The sequence below is a fragment of the Thermothielavioides terrestris genome, chromosome 6, assembly GCF_000226115.1.
Source record: "Thermothielavioides terrestris NRRL 8126 chromosome 6, complete sequence".
NCBI classification, from domain to species: domain Eukaryota; kingdom Fungi; phylum Ascomycota; class Sordariomycetes; order Sordariales; family Chaetomiaceae; genus Thermothielavioides; species Thermothielavioides terrestris.
Genome location: NC_016462.1, coordinates 3,341,792 through 3,359,113, shown reverse-complemented (window position 1 = coordinate 3,359,113; position 17,322 = coordinate 3,341,792). Strand labels below are relative to the sequence as shown.

Here is a 17,322-nt window from a genome sequence, read left to right as displayed (position 1 = left end):
ACAATCTGATCAGCCCCTTGGCCTTCGGTGCCCCACGTTCCCTTGCGATTGATGGCCCATTAAGGTTGTAGTACCGGGTAGACACGTCAAGTGAGCATTCGGGTCAGATACCTTCCTCGCAGATACAAGTTAATGATCATATTTCCACTTGAGACAGGGAGAAAGGATCTGACCTTCCATGCAGCAAGTGAGGAATAGCACAGTCCAAAGAGCTCTCTAGCTGATCGAGATCCGCTCACGGTTCCCGTCATGTTCCTCCGCTTGTTGGGCCCGAGGGTCGTTCAGGCGATCTCTTCTAACCCAGCGGGTGAGGTTCGTGATGGTTGTGCCTCGAGAAGCAACATCGATGACTGCCTCCGGAGGAACGGAATGAGGCCAGACGCGATTCAACTCTGTCACCACATCGATGCAGAAGTGTTGACAGTTGTTGGTGAGAAGCCTGTATCCCTTCCGTTGGAAGACTTCTTCGGCCGCGCGGGTCAACTGGCTCTCGGTGACTGCTGCATGGGCGATGGGAAACACACTCTGAGCAGTGCTTGACGTGATGAGGAAAGGAGAAGAGCGCAAAGTGTGGTTCTCTTTCCTCCCACTTTTGCCCTTATTAGCCCCGACATGCACCAGAATTCCCCTTGCACCGCCATCTCTGTCGGGAAGAAACAACGCCCAGTGTGCAGTGTCTTCGCCTTCAAAAGCGACACGGTGCAGCTGTCGAGGGCCGGTTGGGAGGGAGTAGGAAGAGCCGGACGAGGACATGGTGAACACGAGCTGTCAGAGAACGGGCGAAAGAGTACCTAGGTGACGAACGGAACAAGACTCAAATATCATTTCATGATGAAGAAGTGATAGGACAGCTATATGCCCGGTTGGAAGATCTCGACCAGCATACTTATAGAGATGATAGAGCACCTCCCGACCGTCATGTTTCCATCGTGGAGTTGAACGATATTGGGGGCGCTACCTCCCGAGCCCCTACTGAGAGCTGAGAACCTGGTCGCGCAGCCGGCCGCCAGTGTGACGGCCGCCCTTTCGCGCGAAGCGCTGAGCCCGAAAAAAAAATGGAGGAAGATTGCGCAGTCAGATTTCGGCGATAATTCGTTATTCGGTGTCCTGTTGCATGGCCTGTCTGGGGCTTGATCAGCCTCACAGCCAGGGGTTTCCGTGGCCAATTGCTACCTCGCTTGCCTTTGCTCTGAGCAGCTTCCCAACCCTCCAAGTTGAGCCAGCGTGTAGCCGCCGTTTCGTGGTCTGACAACCAGGGCCAATCGTGTCCACATTAGTTGCATTTTTTGGGACAGCAGCGGAGACGGGAGGAACTGGATAACTCCGCCTTGGCGCGCGGTCAGAGTGGTCGCCTTCCCGCGCCTGCTTGTTGGCAGTCGCTATTGGCGCCCAACCGCGAGGAGTGGACCCACCACATGTTTTGGGAGCCGCTGCTGTGCTGACTGGTTGTGGCATTCCCGCACCTCGCGAATCGGGCGCTTGCCGATGGAGAGACAGAGCATTCTCTGGCCGGTGTCTGGCTGCAACCGCGAGCGAGACAAAGAGACAGAGCATCAAAGAACAGCTCCAATCCTTTCTTTGCTTCCCTTCATTGTTTGGACCCAGGTCATGCGGCCTCCGGGACTGTACCTTCTTATTGTGTGTTCGGCCCCTCGCAACAATGGCGGCGCCTCTCTCCATTGTGCTGCTTCTGCGCTATTGTGCTCCCACTTTCTCCTCTTTCGCTTTTCCTTTCACTTATTGTTCCACATAGAGTCACCGTCCAGGTCATGCATCAATAGGGCGTGCCGGTCATTCTCCTCTGCTTCTTTTTCTTTTCCCTTCTTCTCTTTCCCCATTTCTGCTTTTCCGTTTGGCATAGCTGGTCTATACCTCTATATACCTCGCATTAGCACCCAACAACATCCAACTTTCCTAATTCGGTAACCATAATCTGCACGACACCGACAACGCTCGCTCAAGGCTCACAATCCCGACACTCCTGATCGCTGGACCCCGCCATGGGCTACAACGAGAAAGCCGGGGCTATTCCCCCGGTGCCTCCGAGCCTCAACGCCGACGGGTGGCACTCGGTGGATCTGCACGCAGACGGCAGCCAGCAGCTCCAACCGCACGCCCACACCGCGCCAAGTATCACGCCCTACCTGGGACTCCGGGCACGGATGTCGCAGCTCTGGTTCAACCGCTGGACCGTCCTCTTGCTCCTCGTCCTCATCCGCGTCGTCCTCCTGACGGGCACTCTCAACGACAACATCGGCGACGCGAAGGTCAAGGCCCTGGCGGCATGCACCAAGGTCGAGGACATCGGCAGTGCCATGGCGTCCATGCCGCACTACCTCTCGGTCGGCGTCAACGCGCTGGCCTCCGACGGCATCACCAAAGCCGTCTCGGGCATGACGCAGGTCCTCATGATGATCCTGACAGGCGTCGAGAACCTCATCTTCTTCGTCATCAACATGTACATCGGCACCTACGCGTGCCTGATCGCCGCCCTGATCCACGGCGGCCTGGACGTCTCGGTCAAGGTCGTCGATGGCGCTACCAAGATCATGAACGACGCTATCGACACCATCACAGGCGAGATTTCCGACACCATCAGCCACGTCCAGGACGCGCTTAACGCGCTCCCTGACAAGTTCTCGAACATGCTCGGCGGCGTCCTGGGCGGTATCGACATCCCCAAGATCGACATCAGCAAGAACCTGGACGACCTCAAGAACATCAAGGTCAACTCGAGCGACCTAGTCAAGGACCTTATCTCGCTGAACACGACCATCCCGACCTTCGACCAGGCCGAGAACCTCACTAAGAGCGTTATCGGCATCCCATTCGACTTCGTCAAGCAGCAGCTGAATGCGAGCTTTGGGTCCTACCGCTTTGACCAGTCCGTCTTTCCCGTGGCCAAGAAGCAGGCGCTGTCGTTCTGCTCTAGCAACTCGTTTCTCAACGACTTCTTCACCACTCTCTTCCGCATCGTCGCCGCTGCTAAGATTGCCTTCTGTGTTGTCATCCCCGTTCTAGCAGTCCTTGCCATGTGGCTCGCGTGGGTCCTGGAGCGCCGGCGCTGGGGCAAGGACAGAGAGCGAGCTGAGCTTCTCAAGAAAAGTCTCGATGAGAGGGATATGGTTTACATTGCATCGAGGCCGCTGACAGCCAGGGTGGGCCTCTGGCTCTCGGAAAAATTCAGCAAGCAGAAGAACCAGATCCTAGTCCGGTGGACAGTCGCCTACGGAACGTCGCTCCCCGCGCTGTTCGTCCTCTCCCTTGCCGTGGCCGGCTTGTTCTCGTGTCTTTGCCAGTCCATCATCCTATCGTTGATCCAGAAGCAGGCGCCGGAACTAGCTTCCGAGGTCGGCGACTTTGCCGGCGACGTCGTCCAGACGCTGCAGAAGGTCTCGACTGAGTGGGCCGACGATGCGAATGGCGTCATCCTCAAGCTGCAGGGCGACATCAACGACGACGTGCTCGGCTGGGTCACCAACGCGACGACGGCCGTCAACAACACGCTCAACACGTTCGACGAGGAGATCGACAAGGCCATCACAACCATCTTCAACAATACGATCCTGCTCAACACGGCCCGCAACCTGGTCGGCTGCCTGATCACGCGCAAGATCGAGACGGTCGAGAAGGGCCTCACCTGGGTGCACGACAACGCGCACGTCACCCTGCCGCTCTTCTCCAACGACATCTTCTCCAAGGGCGCCAACGATAGTGTCAATGGCGACTCCAGCCTAACCAGCTTCCTCTCCACCCCGTCCACCGTCACGACCGACGAGATCACGGCCGCCGTCGACCAGGTCATCACCCGGCTGCACAACGGCATCGTGCAGGAGGCGCTCATCTCGACGGCGCTCCTGCTAGTGTACGTCATCGTCGTCCTCCTCGGCGTGCTCCGCGCCCTGGTGGCGGCCGGGCAGCGCGAGAAGACGCGGGCCGAGGGCGGCGAGCGGTACGGCATCAGGGAGCCGTCGCCGCCATCGCCATCGCCATCGCCGCCGCCGCCGCCAGGCAGCAGCGGCAGCGGGGCCAGCAGCGTCAGCAGCAGGAGCGACGCCAGCTTCGAGAAGCCAGCGTACCGCGACGTCGTCTACGCGGGCAGCGTCAAGCGCGGGAAGGTGGGCCTGCCCACGTGGCCGTCGCACGCCAGGAAAAGCAGCCACCCGGACGTGGAGGACTACTTCGCGTCGGACCGCTAGAAGCTGTCTCACGGTCGGAGCCTGCTGCCGCGCCGGGACTCGATGGATGACGACGGCGGCGACGACCTGGGCCTCTCGATGCCGCCGCCAACAAAGTACTCTCCGATTTAACGTTTGCGGGGTTTCCTTTTTTTTTTTTTTTTTTTTTTTTTTTTTTTTTTATTTCTTTGGCATTTCCTTGCGTTTGGGTCGTTCCTCTTTTGGGCTGCGCCATGATCTCATGAGCGCCCGGGTATGTGCATAGCATCCGTCTTTCTTTGGTTTCTCTGCTAGATTTAGAATACCATCCGGTTTGGTTGGACCTTGTTGCTTCTTTGCATTGGTGAGAGTGTGGTGGTTCGGCAGTTGACTCTTGAGCTTGATGTTGGCTTGGCCTCGCCTGGATAATCGTTTATCCCCCCACTTGCCCGTCACACGGTGTTAATAGCACGCAAGCTCATCCAATGCCAGGTCGAATGGAAGTTTGCTACTCCGGCCCATGCATGGCCTCAGCTTCCCCAGAACTGTCGATTCAAGGGTGATGCGAGCCGCCAACAGCCTATGGAATTTTGTGCTGCAGGGTCCGTCGCAGCACGCGGGACCCCGCCGGCGTCGGCCCCTCCGCCTGTGCCTTGCCTTTGGTGGCAATGCGGGGTCCAACTCCCCAAATTTTGGTGACTCAATCCCTGCCCCTCGCCTCTTCCGCTACCACAGTACACTACCGTGGGAGTTATTAAGACGACTTTCGCGGCAGCCACATCGACAAAGGGTTCCCTCAAGCTCCTCGACTCCCGTCGTTACTGCCTCCTCCGCCGCGATACGACGAGCTGCTGCCAGGACGGACCCAATTGACTGCCATTGCCCAAAATGGAGGCCATTACGCAGACCTTCCAGCGGTGCAAGGCCGAGAACCGGGTACGCAAGCCCCTGCTGCTATACGACCACCTTTCAGGTTCCTTGTACAGGGTAAACCCACAAAGCAAGGCGAAGGTGCTAACCAAAGACGCTGTTGTAGACTGCGCTCGTTACCTACGTCACGGCCGGCTTTCCCACGCCCGAGCTCACCCCGGATGTCCTCCTCTCTATGGAGAAGGGCGGCGCCGATGTCATCGAGCTCGGCGTCCCCTTCACCGATCCCATTGCCGACGGCCCGACGATTCAGACTTCCAATACCGTGAGTTTGCGCGCAGTCCCTGCAACTCCTCCCGACGGATGGTGGATCGCGCGTTGCGGATGCTGACCCTGGAACGACGCCGGGATGCAGATCGCTCTCCGGAATGGCGTCACAATCGAATCAACACTGCAGATGGTCCGGGACGCCCGCAAGCGCGGCCTGCGTGCCCCCATCCTGCTTATGGGCTACTACAACCCCCTCCTAAGCTACGGCGAGGAGCGTCTCTTGACGGACTGCAAGGAGGCCGGAGTCAACGGCTTCATCGTCGTCGATCTGCCGCCTGAGGAGGCCATCTCCTTCCGCCGCCTGTGCACCCGTGGAGGGTAGGTTGCGCCCACTCCGATCCCTCCGCGACATGACAGCATCGAAGCTGACAGTTATCTTGCTCACAGCCTCTCTTATGTGCCCCTCATTGCCCCCGCGACGTCGGACGCTCGCATGCGCATCCTGTGCCAGCTGGCTGATACGTTCATCTACGTCGTCTCGCGACAGGGCGTGACGGGCGCCCTTGGGACGCTCAATGCCCACCTCCCCGAGCTGCTGGCCCGGGTTAAGAAATACAGTGGGGACAAGCCCGCGGCTGTCGGATTCGGCGTCAGCACCCGCGAACATTTCGTGTCCGTCTCCCAGATTGCCGACGGTGTTGTGGTGGGCAGCCAGATCGTCACGACCCTGCAGGAGGCGGCCAAGGGTGAGGAGGCCAAGGCGGTCCAGGATTTCTGCTCCTATCTTTGCGGGCGCACCTCCTCCGCCCAGGAGGAGGCCACGCGCGAGGTTGGCACCATCGAGGCCATTTCCGACACCAAGGAGACCAATGGTGATGTCCACGTGGATGGCGTTGTCTCCGAATCCGAGGATCTTGTTGCGCAACTGGCCGCCATGCATGGAAAGATCCCCGAGCGCTTCGGCGAGTTCGGTGGACAGTACGTGCCAGAGTCGCTCATGGACTGCCTGTCGGAGCTCGAGGAGGGATTCAATAAGATCAAGGACGACCCCGCCTTCTGGGAGGAGTACCGCTCGTACTACCCCTGGATGGGCCGCCCTGGCCACCTGCACAAGGCCGAGCGGCTGACAGAGTACGTCGGCGGCGCCAACATCTGGCTGAAGCGCGAGGATCTCAACCACACTGGATCGCACAAGATCAACAACGCGCTCGGCCAGCTCCTGCTTGCGCGTCGCCTCGGGAAGACCAAGATCATTGCCGAGACGGGCGCCGGCCAGCACGGCGTTGCCACGGCTACTGTGTGCGCCAAGTTCGGCATGGAATGCACCGTCTACATGGGCGCCGAGGACGTGCGCCGCCAGGCGCTGAACGTCTTCCGCATGAAGCTCCTCGGCGCCAAGGTTGTCCCCGTCGAGGCCGGCAGCCGCACGCTCCGCGATGCCGTCAACGAGGCCCTCCGCGCCTGGGTTGTGCACCTCGAGGACACGCACTACATCATTGGGTCCGCCATCGGCCCTCATCCGTTTCCCACCATCGTGCGCACGTTCCAGTCGGTCATCGGGAACGAGACCAAGGCGCAGATGCTCGAGAAGCGCGGCAAGCTTCCCGACGCCGTAGTGGCGTGCGTCGGCGGAGGGAGCAACGCCGCCGGCATGTTCTATCCGTTCAGCAACGAGCCGAGCGTCAAGCTTCTCGGGGTCGAGGCCGGCGGCGACGGTCTCGACACGGCTCGCCACAGTGCGACGCTCGCCGCCGGCAGCAAGGGCGTGCTGCACGGCGTGCGCACCTACATCCTGCAGAACGAGCACGGCCAGATCAGGGACACGCACTCGGTCTCGGCCGGCCTGGACTATCCCGGCGTGGGGCCGGAGCTGTCCAACTGGAAGGACATGGAGCGGGCCAAGTTCATCGCTGCCACGGATGCCGAGGCGTTCATCGGCTTCCGGCTGATGAGCCAGCTCGAGGGCATCATCCCCGCGCTCGAGTCGTCCCATGGTATCTACGGCGCTATCCAGCTCGCCAAGACCATGGACAAGGACCAGGACGTGGTCATCTGCTTGAGCGGCCGCGGCGACAAGGACGTGCAGAGCGTTGCCGACGAGCTGCCCAAGATCGGCCCCAAGATCGGCTGGGACCTGCGGTTTTGAGAGGCCTTCCGTTGCCCCTGACATCTAGCCGTGTTGGATAGATAGTCGGCCTTCCAGGGGTGGCTTGCCGAGAGAGTATAACACGGCGAAGCAGCATAGACTCATATAGAGAGACTAAAAAAAAGAACCTCGGGATCGGCGATTTACAGGTGCATCTTCGTTCATTTCCATCGTGTGGGACCCTGGGCGGAGGACGGCGAGTAATCGGCTCGCTTTTTTCTCGCTTCACACGATAGTTGGGCCATCAGACGTGTGATGAGCCTATCCACGGAACGTTGCAGCTGGTCTACGCATCAAAGAGGTAGGTATACACACATGATATAGTACAGCTCTTTTCGACACCGCCCAGCCCATGGCCGCCTAGTCGTTCCCTCCTCGGCCGGTCCTCATGACTTCGCCTTCTCTTCCCTCATGAAGCCGTCCTGCGCGCCGTCAGCCTCGCCGCCCAGCTCGAACTCGGCGCCTTCCTCCAGCATCCTATCCGTCTCGGCCATCAGCCCATCAGCCGAGGCGGCGCCCTCGGGCAGGGAGGCCTCCGCCTCGGCGCGCAGCTCGGCGTCCTCCTTGGGGGGCAGGCCCAGGGCGGCGCGCTCGGCGGCGAAGCGGGCGCGCACGGCGGGGGTCTGCATGATGCGCCAGCGCAGTCGCCAGCCCCAGGGCCCCAGGTCCTTGACGCGCTGCGGCGTGCGGCCGAGCAGGTACTCGTCGAGCCCGCCGGCCTTGTCGATGGTGCGCAGCACGCGGGTGGTCACGCGCGTGCGCACGAACACGCCCAGCGACGCCGACCACAGGCCCTTGCGCTGCACGTTCGGCCGCCACTTGCGCCGCGCCTTGGTGTTGTGCTCCTCCGACACGTGGTTGCCGAAGCGGATCCGCGCCGTCCCGTACAGGCCCGTGTTGCTCTGGTGGTAGAACGGCCGCGGGCCGTACGGGTACGGCGGGATCTCCGGGTGCGGCGCCGTCACGGACGGGATTGGTATGTCGGAGCCCGGCACGCGCGGCTGCTTGTAGAGCGCTGAGCGGGTCGTCGTAAAGGATCGTGTCGGTGTTGTTGCTGGCGGTAGGTGTGTTGTTGTTGCTGTTGCCGTGCCGAGGATGCGCGGGAGCGCAGCGGCTGCTGTTGGTCTCGAAGCTGATGCCCGGAGGCAGGAGGTCTGCATCGGGAGTGTCGGTGGCATTGTGAGTGTATTTGTGCGTGTTAACCCGCGCTGTTCGGAGGGGAAGGTGCGGGCGGTCTGAGGGTTATGGCCGCCGCATTGGCGAGAATCTAAACCAGGAGCGGTTCAGTGAAATCTTCTCGTCGAGCGGTTTGCTCCGCGGTTTGGTGGTGCGCTGCACTCCGGCTCCCGTCTGGCTGCTCGTCAGTTCCCGCCGTCAAAATTTAGGGGAGTTGTGGTTGGCGGTAACTGCCAGGTGGCGATCGTGATGGAGACAGCTGGCAGTAACTATCTTCGGCTGATTGCTGCTGCTGCTCAATTGCTCAGGTGGGATGCCAAGCATCACATGGATGCGCGAATCATCATCGCCCCTGGTTACCTACCCACTCCAGGAAGACGCGCTGCCCTGATGTCACGGAATGGTTCACGAACATCAAAACTCCCCAGCCAGCCATCATGTTGCCCCCAGTGGAAGACGCTGTCCTAGCGAACAACCCCGAGTTTGCAGCGCTTTATGCCAAGCTGACCACTTCTGCTCTCAACCCTGATGGCTCGTCCAAGGACGACCCAGCGGCGAAGGAGCGCGGGGCCGTGACCGAGGTGAGCTTGTGTTCCATCCTTCGCACTGCATCGCCAACCTCCCCAATCCGATCCAGCCCGCAGAAGCATGGATGCCAGTGCGACACGGGCTGCGTCATTGACCTCGACGCGCAGGAGCTAAACCGGTATCGGCTCAAAGCAGCCAAGCAGAGTTTACTCTTAGACGCGATAGCCAATGCGAATCCACAGTCCCTGCAGGCGAAGCCGGCGCCCGCGCCGACGCTGACGAAACGGCCGCGAGCGCCACAGCAAGCGACATCAACCATCGCAGAGCTACCAGCACCCTTGCTCGACCTCCTCCTCCTCCTGCCGCCGCTCCTGACCGCATCCTCCGAGCTCTCGCCCGAATCGACGGCCCTGCTCCTCTCGAACCCGCCGCTGTCCGACTTCCCGGACCACCTCCCCCAGCTCGCCGCCCTCGTGTCGAACCACCTCCACACCTCGGCCGTCCACCTCGCCCGAATAGCCAACCCATCCACCAACCCATCCTTCGTCCACCGCGCCGTCCCCTCCCTCCCAACCTCCGCGGCCTCGCTCACAGCGACCATAGCCGACCGCAAAGCGGACCTGACGCGCGCCCGCCTCGCCGCCGCCGCCTCGCTCTCCTCGCTGCTGGCGTCGCAGACCGCCGTGCTGGCGCAGCTGCTGCGCGCGCTGGAGGCCAAGCACGGCGCCGTGGCGCGCTCGCTCGAGCTCCGCGCCGCCGAGGCCGCGCTCGCCGCCCAGCGCCAGCACGCCGAGGCCGAGGCCGCGCTCTGGCTCGCCCGCCGCGACGCCTACCCGCCCGCCGCGCAGCGCGCGCTGGCCAACTACGCGCGCCACCTGCGCGACGCCAGGGCGCGGCTGAACGAGGCGGTCCACACGCTGCGGGCCGAGCTGGAGGCGTATGGGGTTGATTCTGTCGCTGCTGGTGTTGATGCTGCTGCTGCTGCTGCCTCCGGGGAGGGAGGTAGACGGGGAGAAGCGGGCGGGGCCGGCAAGGAGAAGGTCATGCGGGAAATGGCGCGGGTGTACCGTGATATGAGCAGGCAGTTGGAGGAGGTCAGAAGTGACCTGGAACGGTTGGGGCGGGCGTGAGGCGCACCAGGTGCTTTGCCGTGGGACACAGGTCATCCCGGGCACGGGAAGGCCAAGCGGGGGGAGATGTGTGTCCTTCCCGACCAACAAGAACTGACGCGTCCTGTGTGAGGTGCACACCCCTTCGCCACCGAAGGCATCGATCACAATTCTGGTTTTGCTTGTTCTTCTTCTCTATCGTACCGTGTATCCGTGGACTGAAACCGGGAGACTTTTCTGCTCGTACATGCCGGCAACCCGCCACCCAAACCACATTCTATATGACAGTCTACAGCAGCGATGTGAGTTGTACATGCATGCACATGTGGGAAGAGATCGAGTCGGACAAGAGAGACCCGGTCAGTCAGCGCCAGCCCGAGCCGTCTCCGTTCGTCCTACCATTCCTCCGTTTTTTCCCCCTTTCGTCCTACGAAGCTACTCTTGCTTCAACCCTTGACCTTGAAGATGGCCTCGGCCAGGCGGGCGACGTTTTCGCTGGTGATGCCGGCGACCGAGATGCGGCCGTCGCGGGTGGCGTAGACGCTGTGCTCCTTGGCCAGGGTGTCCATCTGCTCGGGCGTCAGGCCGGTGTAGGCAAACATGCCGATCTGGCTGGTGATGTGGCTCCAGTCGTGCTTGGACCCGAGCTTCTCCAGGTTCTCCTTGAGCAGGGCGCGCATGGTGATGATGCGGTCGGCCATGCCCTTGACCTCGCCGAGCCACTGGTCGTACAGGGCCGGGGTGTTGAGGATCTCGGCCGCGATGCGCGCCCCGTGGATCGGCGGGTTCGAGTACATGGGCCGCACCAGGATCTTGATCTGCGAGTCGACCCGCTTGCGCTCCTCGGCGTCGGCGCACACCATGGAGAAGGCGCCGACGCGCTCGCCGTACAGGCCCATGTTCTTGGCGAAGGACTGCGCCAGGCAGATGTTGTGGCCCTGCGCGACGAAGTGGCGCACCGCGAAGGCGTCCTTGTGGATGTCGCCGCTGGCGAAGCCCTGGTACGCCATGTCGAAGAAGGCAAAGTGGCCCTTGGCCTTGACGGCCGCCTCGATCTGCTTCCACTGGTCAACGGTGGGGTCGACGCCGGTCGGGTTGTGCGCGCACGCGTGGAACAGGAACAGGCTGCCGTTCGGGGCCTTGTTGATGTCGGCGAGCATGCCCTCAAAGTCCAGGCCGATCGTCTCCTTGTTGTAGTAGGCGTACTTCTCGACCTGCAGGCCGGCGTCCTTGAACACGGCGGCGTGGTTGGCCCACGACGGCGTTGGGATGTAGATGGTCTTGGCGCCGGGGTAGAAGCGAGCGAGGAAGGCGGCGCCGATGCGCAGGGCGCCGGTGCCCGAGATGGACTGCGTGATGGCCAGGCGGTCGAGGGCCGAGCTGTCCTTGCCGTAGGCGAGCACGGCGGCGGCCTTGGTGAACTCGGGCACGCCCGTGATGCCGGCATACTCCTTGTTCAGGCGCGACGCGACCACCTTCTCCTCGGCCTTGCGCACAGACGGCAGCACGTAGGGCTTTCCTTGGTCATCGCGGTAGGCGCCGACGCCTGGGTGAGACAGAACACGGTGAGTTAGCACCGCGGACCACACGGTCGCAAAGGATGTTGGTGAGGGATTAATGACGGTCGGACGAACCGAGGTTGATCTTCTTCTCGAACGGATCGGCTTTGAAGGCTTCCGTGATACCTGCGCAAGAGGAGGCCTGTCAGATGCTGCACGCTCAAGAGTCATAGACTGTTTCGCACTGCGCATACCGAGAATGGCCTGGCCGAGGGCACCAAGAGACGCAGATCAGCAGACCGCAAGCAGACACAGCTTGGGAAACTTGGACAGAGCACCTACATCCTGTTGCGAGCGGTTGGGTCAGCCGGTCAGTCAGTTACACGCAGAGGGCCAAGTCACTTGGGAAGCGGCACGCAAGCAACCGGAGGGGAAGAGGTTGAGCGAGGTACGACATACAGGAGGACCCTGAGGGACGTTGGCCCACGTGGAAGCGGCACGCATGGCCGCGAAGTTCCGGGTCAGCGCCGCGCGCCGCGACGCAATTCTGAGCGAGGAAAGCATGGCGGTGGATGGGGACGATCTCCAGCAGTGTGCTGTCGTGAAGGTGTGGAACAGGCGCCCAGACCGAGATCACATCAACGAAGTCGGGGCACAGCTCCAGCTCCAGACTCCAGACTCCAATTCCCAGTTCCCTGGCCGAGTCACAATTGCTGTGGAGCTACGGTCTGGCGTGATCCCGTCTCCAGTGAGTGGGGCAGAAATTTTTGGGCAGGCCCTGGTTGGCCAATTGGCAAAATGGATCGGGACGGCGGCTGCGGCGTGGCTTCCCGTTTTCCAGGTTTGGGCCCGACCTCGGCCGACCAATGGAAGTGTGAAGTGTATTCCGTATTTAGGCAGGTAAGGTAAGAACGTAAACATTCCAGATTACCTTACTCTGTAACTCTCCGTTGCGCAGACACCAAACAAACCCTGAAATCGCTCGCCCAAAACTGTTACACTACGGAATACCTTTGCAGCACTTCCCGGTTTATTTCACGACCTGCGTGCGCTCGCCAGGCAAATATGGCGTGCGTCCAGTTGGCATGTACAGTACCAGATCACCTCTGGATCCAGTGGGGCATTCAACACTCGGCTTCGAGACCGCGGGTGCGTCCAGTACCGAACAAGTGGGGTCGGGCAAGGGACAAGGACAAGGAGAGATCGGACGGAGAGGATCGGGGGCTCCGAGCTGCGACGGACCACCGACTGCGCAGGTCTCAGGTCTCGCATGTGCAGTGGCAGCGAGAACGCCTGTGTGTTGCGCAGTCGACAGCAACCGGCCGTTGCCAGACACAGATCTGTCTCAATAACCGCCATGCTGCGTCCTGTGGTGCCTTTGACGAAGTACAGTGACGGCATCGGTGTCCTATCACCCGGTGTATCTGGCAGGGTCACGTAACCATCAGTGGTGTGGAGGCAGCACCGGGTCGCTGTGTTCGTCTTGTCAGTAGGACGGCGTCGAGGTATATACGATATCTGGCTGCCGTGGGCCCTCTAGTTGTCGCCGGGTCGTTCGCGTCGCTCATACTTCAGTCCTCAGCCCTTGACCCGGAGTTTGCGCTGGAACTACGAAACAGTAAAGCCGAGCACGCGAGTCCGCACACCTCAATCCCGATGGCAGCCCGCCTCGCCGCCGCTCTCCTCGCCGTGTGCGCCGCGGCTCGCGGTATCACCGAACCCCTATCGGCGATAACGCCGGGCCCAGTTTCGGCGGAAGACTGCCCCTTGACCGCCTCGATGCCCGGTTGCGGTGTAAGTCCGGGCCGCCCGAAAGACACGTCGGACCTGACCTGCTGACTGCCTGCCTGCCTACCTACCTATCTTCCAGCTCCCATGCCTAATTTCGGCAGCCAATGCCGTTGGGTGCAACGACATCCTCGACCTCGAGTGTCAATGCAGCTCGCAGACGCTTATCCGTGATAGTGCCTCCAGCTGCGTGCTGGCCAGCTGCGGCGAGCAAGTTGGGACTACCGTCGAGTCCGTGGCTAGTGCTATCTGTTCTCAGTGTGCTTAAGGATGTGGGTGGCTCTCTCTTTGCGCTGCTTAACACCGCCTATGTCCGAACAGATCTGGATGTTGGCGCGCGGCTGCTCTGGGACCTCCACTGTTCGTTGATACTGTGAAGTGTATTGTGGAGGTGTGGAGGAGAGCACGACGCGAGACAGGTTGTGGCGTTCGCGAAGTTAAGGTGGGGAGTTCGTTGGCCTACGACGACATCTTAGGTCTGTACCTGCTTCGTTGGCACTGAATGCTTCAAGAAGCTTTCCCTCCAGCGAGGGCCGCCCGGCGGTTAGTGTGAAGCACGGCATGTTACTGGTCTTGCCTTACTGCTGCTGTATAGCAACCAAAATCCTGTCGCTCTGTCGTTACCGTTTTGGCTAGTTGGCAAGAATTGACCCGAAGGTGAATTGTCAACTTGTTTAGCCACCTTGCCTCCGCCTGTCATGCCGCGTTTGGGCATATGCAACCGCCGGGCGCGGACCACGTTGCTTGCCGCCATCCACCACTGAACACGGACAATTCAGAGTGACTCGGTTGGATGCTGACACGGTCAGAATCGAACGATTAGGATAGCATAACGCCGGGAAGAGAAGCTCTATCGCCGGGCCGATCCCCTGTCGCCGAAAACACCACGGCAGCACATCATTCCTGTCGCGCCTCTCCCGCTTGTCGTGATGTTGTTGTCCTGGAACTATCAGCTACTGCTGCCCCAGCGTCTCATCCACCATCCACCATGCCATCCACCGACTACAACTTCGAGGGCTGGCTCGGCCATGGCCCTTCGGCGGCGGAGGGAAAGATGGAATGGGGCGAATTCGAGCCCAAGCCGTGGGAGGAGACCGATGTCGATATCAAGATTACGCACTGCGGCATCTGCGGCGGCGACCTGCACACCCTCCGGAGCGGCTGGGTAAGCAGCTCTCACGGCTTGTCCTGCAACCAAGATGCACGATAGAAGGGACACCCAGGTAGGTGACTGATTGCATGATCAGGGATCGACAAACTACCCTTGCTGCGTTGGCCACGAGATCGTCGGCACCGTCATCCGGGTCGGCTCCAAGGCCGAGGGCGGCCTCAAGGTCGGCGACCGCGTCGGCGTCGGCGCGCAGAGTGATTCGTGCCTGGGCCGCAAGGGCGACTGCGCAGCATGCGTTTCGGGCATGGAGAACTACTGCGGCGTGCACAACGTGTCCACCTACAACAGCATCCACCTGAACGGCGGCAAGTCCTACGGCGGCTTTGCTCTCTACCACCGCGCCCCGTCGCATTTCGTCTTCAAGATCCCCGACAGCATCAGCTCGGCCGAGGCGGCGCCCATGCTATGCGCCGACATCACGACCTACACGCCGCTCAAGCACCACGGCGCCGGACCCGGGAAGGCGGTCGGCATCATCGGTCTGGGCGGCCTCGGCCACTACGGCGTCATCTGGGCAAAGGGGCTGAAGGCGGACAAGGTGGTGGTCATCTCGCGCACGTCCGACAAGAAGGCGGACGCCTTGGAGATGGGCGCCGACGAGTTCATCGCCACGGCCGAGGACCCGAACTGGGCGGCGAAGCACGCCTCCACGCTCGACATCATCGTCTGCACCGTCTCGTCGTCTTCGATGCCCCTGATGGAGTACCTGACGCTCCTGCGCCTCGACGGCACGTTTGTCCAGGTCGGAGCGCCCGAGGACGGCCTCCCGCCGATCCAGCAGTTCCCCCTCATCTTCAAGCGGCTCAAGATCACCGGCTCTCTGATCGGCTCCCCCGGCGAGATTCGCGAGATGCTCCAGCTCGCCGCGGACCGGAAGGTGAAGGGCCGGATCCAGGAGATTCCGATGAAGGACGCCAACAAGGCGATTGTCGAGATGGCTGCGGGCAAGCCGAGATACCGATACGTGCTCTTCAACGAGGGGCAGGGGAGCTCATAGATCTACCGTGATATCTGCGGGGCCAAACAGACGCAGGATGGACGAGGAAACTTGTTTGAGAGCATGTTTATCTTCACCCATGACTTGGTCTATTCCGGTGCGCGAACTGCTATTTACTCTTACACCAAGAACAACATCCATGACCAGATGATTTACAATCCCACATTCAGCTGCCCTCCGAGAGGACGAAGGACGTTACAAATAACTGGTCAATGGCTTAGATCAGGCACTAAACGGGGCATCTGGGCGAGAGGACGCGCGATGTCCGCGCATGGTAACTCTCCGTCCTTAACTCGGAAGCGGCAGTGCAACGGGAAACTTCATCTTCAGTTCTCGTTCGCGACACAAGATGGCGGGCTTTTGTGGCTGTTGGGCTACGAGAGCTGGATGCTGACACCAATAGTCTGCTACCTGTGATGCTGGTCAGCCTCCCTTGAGCGCTGAACCGCCCAGCTGCAACTACCCCTTCCTGCCCCCCAGCAACTAGATCTGGGACCATGTTCATCTCTCTGCTGGCGGGCCGGGTGATACACACCACGACCGCGACTGCACCATTGATCCGCTCGCTTTTTAAACACAACGGCACAAGACCTATGTGGCCAAAATACTGGGTATGAAATCCAGCTAACCCATGAATGGGGTGCCTGTACAGTACCATTTGAGAGGTGTGGGACGGATGGTGGGTGGTATAGTCCAGCTCGCTGGGAGACAAGAGGTTCTGCCTTCAGTCGCGATGAAGATGACGAGGACATATTGGAGAGGTATGTACATACATACAGGACACCACTGCACTGGCGGGGTTTGTCGCTGTCGTGTCGTTACTCAGCACAGGGGTGTTCCGGGCAGTGCGAGACTCGTCTTCTCAGCGTGCTGCTCCGTAACGTTATCTATTGGTGCGCTTCGCTTCCCCGGATGCTTCCCTGCCCATGGTGCAATCTGGTGTTTCGGTCCATGGAGTAGGTAGGCACCTGTTCTACATAGAATGTGACGCAGAAAGGCAATGGAATCTCAGTTGGGCTTCGCAGAGCCTTGGGTGGACTGGAGATAGCCATCCGGTTGCTACATCATAGTGCACGCGCTCGCGTTGCCTGCCTCCCGCGGATCGCGGCGTCCAGGCTGATTACAAACGGGAGCATCGCTGCCGTCGGGAGGGCGGGAGTGGTATTTCCAGCTCAACCTGCGTAACCAGGCCTGCATAATATACTGCAGTTTCTGCGATGTTTTGGCCAATGTCGGACTTCTGCTCCTGTGTCTCGCCGCAGGTGGCAGTTGCTTTGCTCGTTAGGTACGAGCTGCATGCTTTCAAAGCAGATTGGGACTTGCCGAGGATGCAGCCGAGTTGGTGGGCGAAATTGCTGACGCAGGTGCACCGATTGCAGCGCGGTCCGCATCCGCATTGGTGAGCTTGCTTGTGCCGGATAAGCTCCCGGTAGCATCCGCCAGGGTTCCCCTCACAAGTCCCCTCGGCTCTGGTGGTGTGTGTCACGGTAGATGGGGCCGTGCCGTCTGCTGAATCCACGGTACTCGTGCGCATGGAGGTACGTACACGAGGCAGTTACTCATCCCTTCACAGCGGACCGTGTTCGAGACCCGGCTGATTGATTTCGGTCG

At 60.8% G+C, this 17,322-nt stretch overlaps 8 protein-coding genes across 8 annotated transcripts; 5 read left to right on the top strand and 3 right to left on the bottom strand.

Annotated features, from left to right (window-relative positions):
- Positions 1–69: 69 nt before the first annotated feature.
- THITE_2124797 (uncharacterized protein) lies at positions 70–849 on the bottom strand. Its single transcript, XM_003658200.1, has 2 exons — positions 174–849; positions 70–111 (listed from the first exon to the last, which is right to left on the bottom strand). The coding sequence occupies exon 1, from the start codon at positions 751–753 to the stop codon at positions 217–219; it is 537 nt and encodes a 178-aa protein (XP_003658248.1). The 5' UTR covers positions 754–849; the 3' UTR covers positions 70–111; positions 174–216.
- A 1,151-nt stretch (positions 850–2,000) lies between these two features.
- On the top strand, positions 2,001–4,199 carry THITE_2133195 (uncharacterized protein; the record flags this gene model as incomplete). The annotated part of the gene is made up of 1 exon (XM_003658199.1): positions 2,001–4,199. One exon carries the CDS (start codon positions 2,001–2,003, stop codon positions 4,197–4,199), a length of 2,199 nt encoding a protein of 732 aa, XP_003658247.1.
- A 498-nt stretch (positions 4,200–4,697) lies between these two features.
- THITE_2124795 (uncharacterized protein) lies at positions 4,698–7,636 on the top strand. The gene is made up of 4 exons (XM_003658198.1): positions 4,698–5,093; positions 5,194–5,352; positions 5,443–5,675; positions 5,745–7,636. The coding sequence occupies exons 1-4, from the start codon at positions 5,046–5,048 to the stop codon at positions 7,441–7,443; spliced, it is 2,139 nt and encodes a 712-aa protein (XP_003658246.1). The 5' UTR covers positions 4,698–5,045; the 3' UTR covers positions 7,444–7,636.
- Positions 7,637–8,875, bottom strand: THITE_2124791 (uncharacterized protein). The gene has a single exon (XM_003658197.1). The coding sequence runs from the start codon at positions 8,619–8,621 to the stop codon at positions 7,830–7,832; it is 792 nt and encodes a 263-aa protein (XP_003658245.1). The 5' UTR covers positions 8,622–8,875; the 3' UTR covers positions 7,637–7,829.
- Positions 8,876–9,056: 181 nt separating this feature from the next.
- On the top strand, positions 9,057–10,219 carry THITE_124786 (uncharacterized protein; the record flags this gene model as incomplete). Its single annotated transcript, XM_003658196.1, has 3 exons — positions 9,057–9,200; positions 9,315–10,112; positions 10,154–10,219. The coding sequence occupies 3 exons, from the start codon at positions 9,057–9,059 to the stop codon at positions 10,217–10,219; spliced, it is 1,008 nt and encodes a 335-aa protein (XP_003658244.1).
- Positions 10,220–10,414: 195 nt separating this feature from the next.
- Positions 10,415–12,319, bottom strand: THITE_2097947 (uncharacterized protein; the record flags this gene model as incomplete). The annotated part of the gene is made up of 4 exons (XM_003658195.1): positions 10,415–11,802; positions 11,891–11,941; positions 12,010–12,019; positions 12,215–12,319. 4 exons carry the CDS (start codon positions 12,317–12,319, stop codon positions 10,703–10,705), a joined length of 1,266 nt encoding a protein of 421 aa, XP_003658243.1. The 3' UTR covers positions 10,415–10,702.
- Positions 12,320–13,088: 769 nt separating this feature from the next.
- On the top strand, positions 13,089–13,880 carry THITE_2124787 (uncharacterized protein). The gene is made up of 3 exons (XM_003658194.1): positions 13,089–13,260; positions 13,338–13,549; positions 13,626–13,880. The coding sequence occupies exons 2-3, from the start codon at positions 13,412–13,414 to the stop codon at positions 13,809–13,811; spliced, it is 324 nt and encodes a 107-aa protein (XP_003658242.1). The 5' UTR covers positions 13,089–13,260; positions 13,338–13,411; the 3' UTR covers positions 13,812–13,880.
- A 651-nt stretch (positions 13,881–14,531) lies between these two features.
- On the top strand, positions 14,532–15,711 carry THITE_2093404 (uncharacterized protein; the record flags this gene model as incomplete). Its single annotated transcript, XM_003658193.1, has 2 exons — positions 14,532–14,708; positions 14,791–15,711. 2 exons carry the CDS (start codon positions 14,532–14,534, stop codon positions 15,709–15,711), a joined length of 1,098 nt encoding a protein of 365 aa, XP_003658241.1.
- Between the last annotated feature and the right edge of the window lie 1,611 nt (positions 15,712–17,322).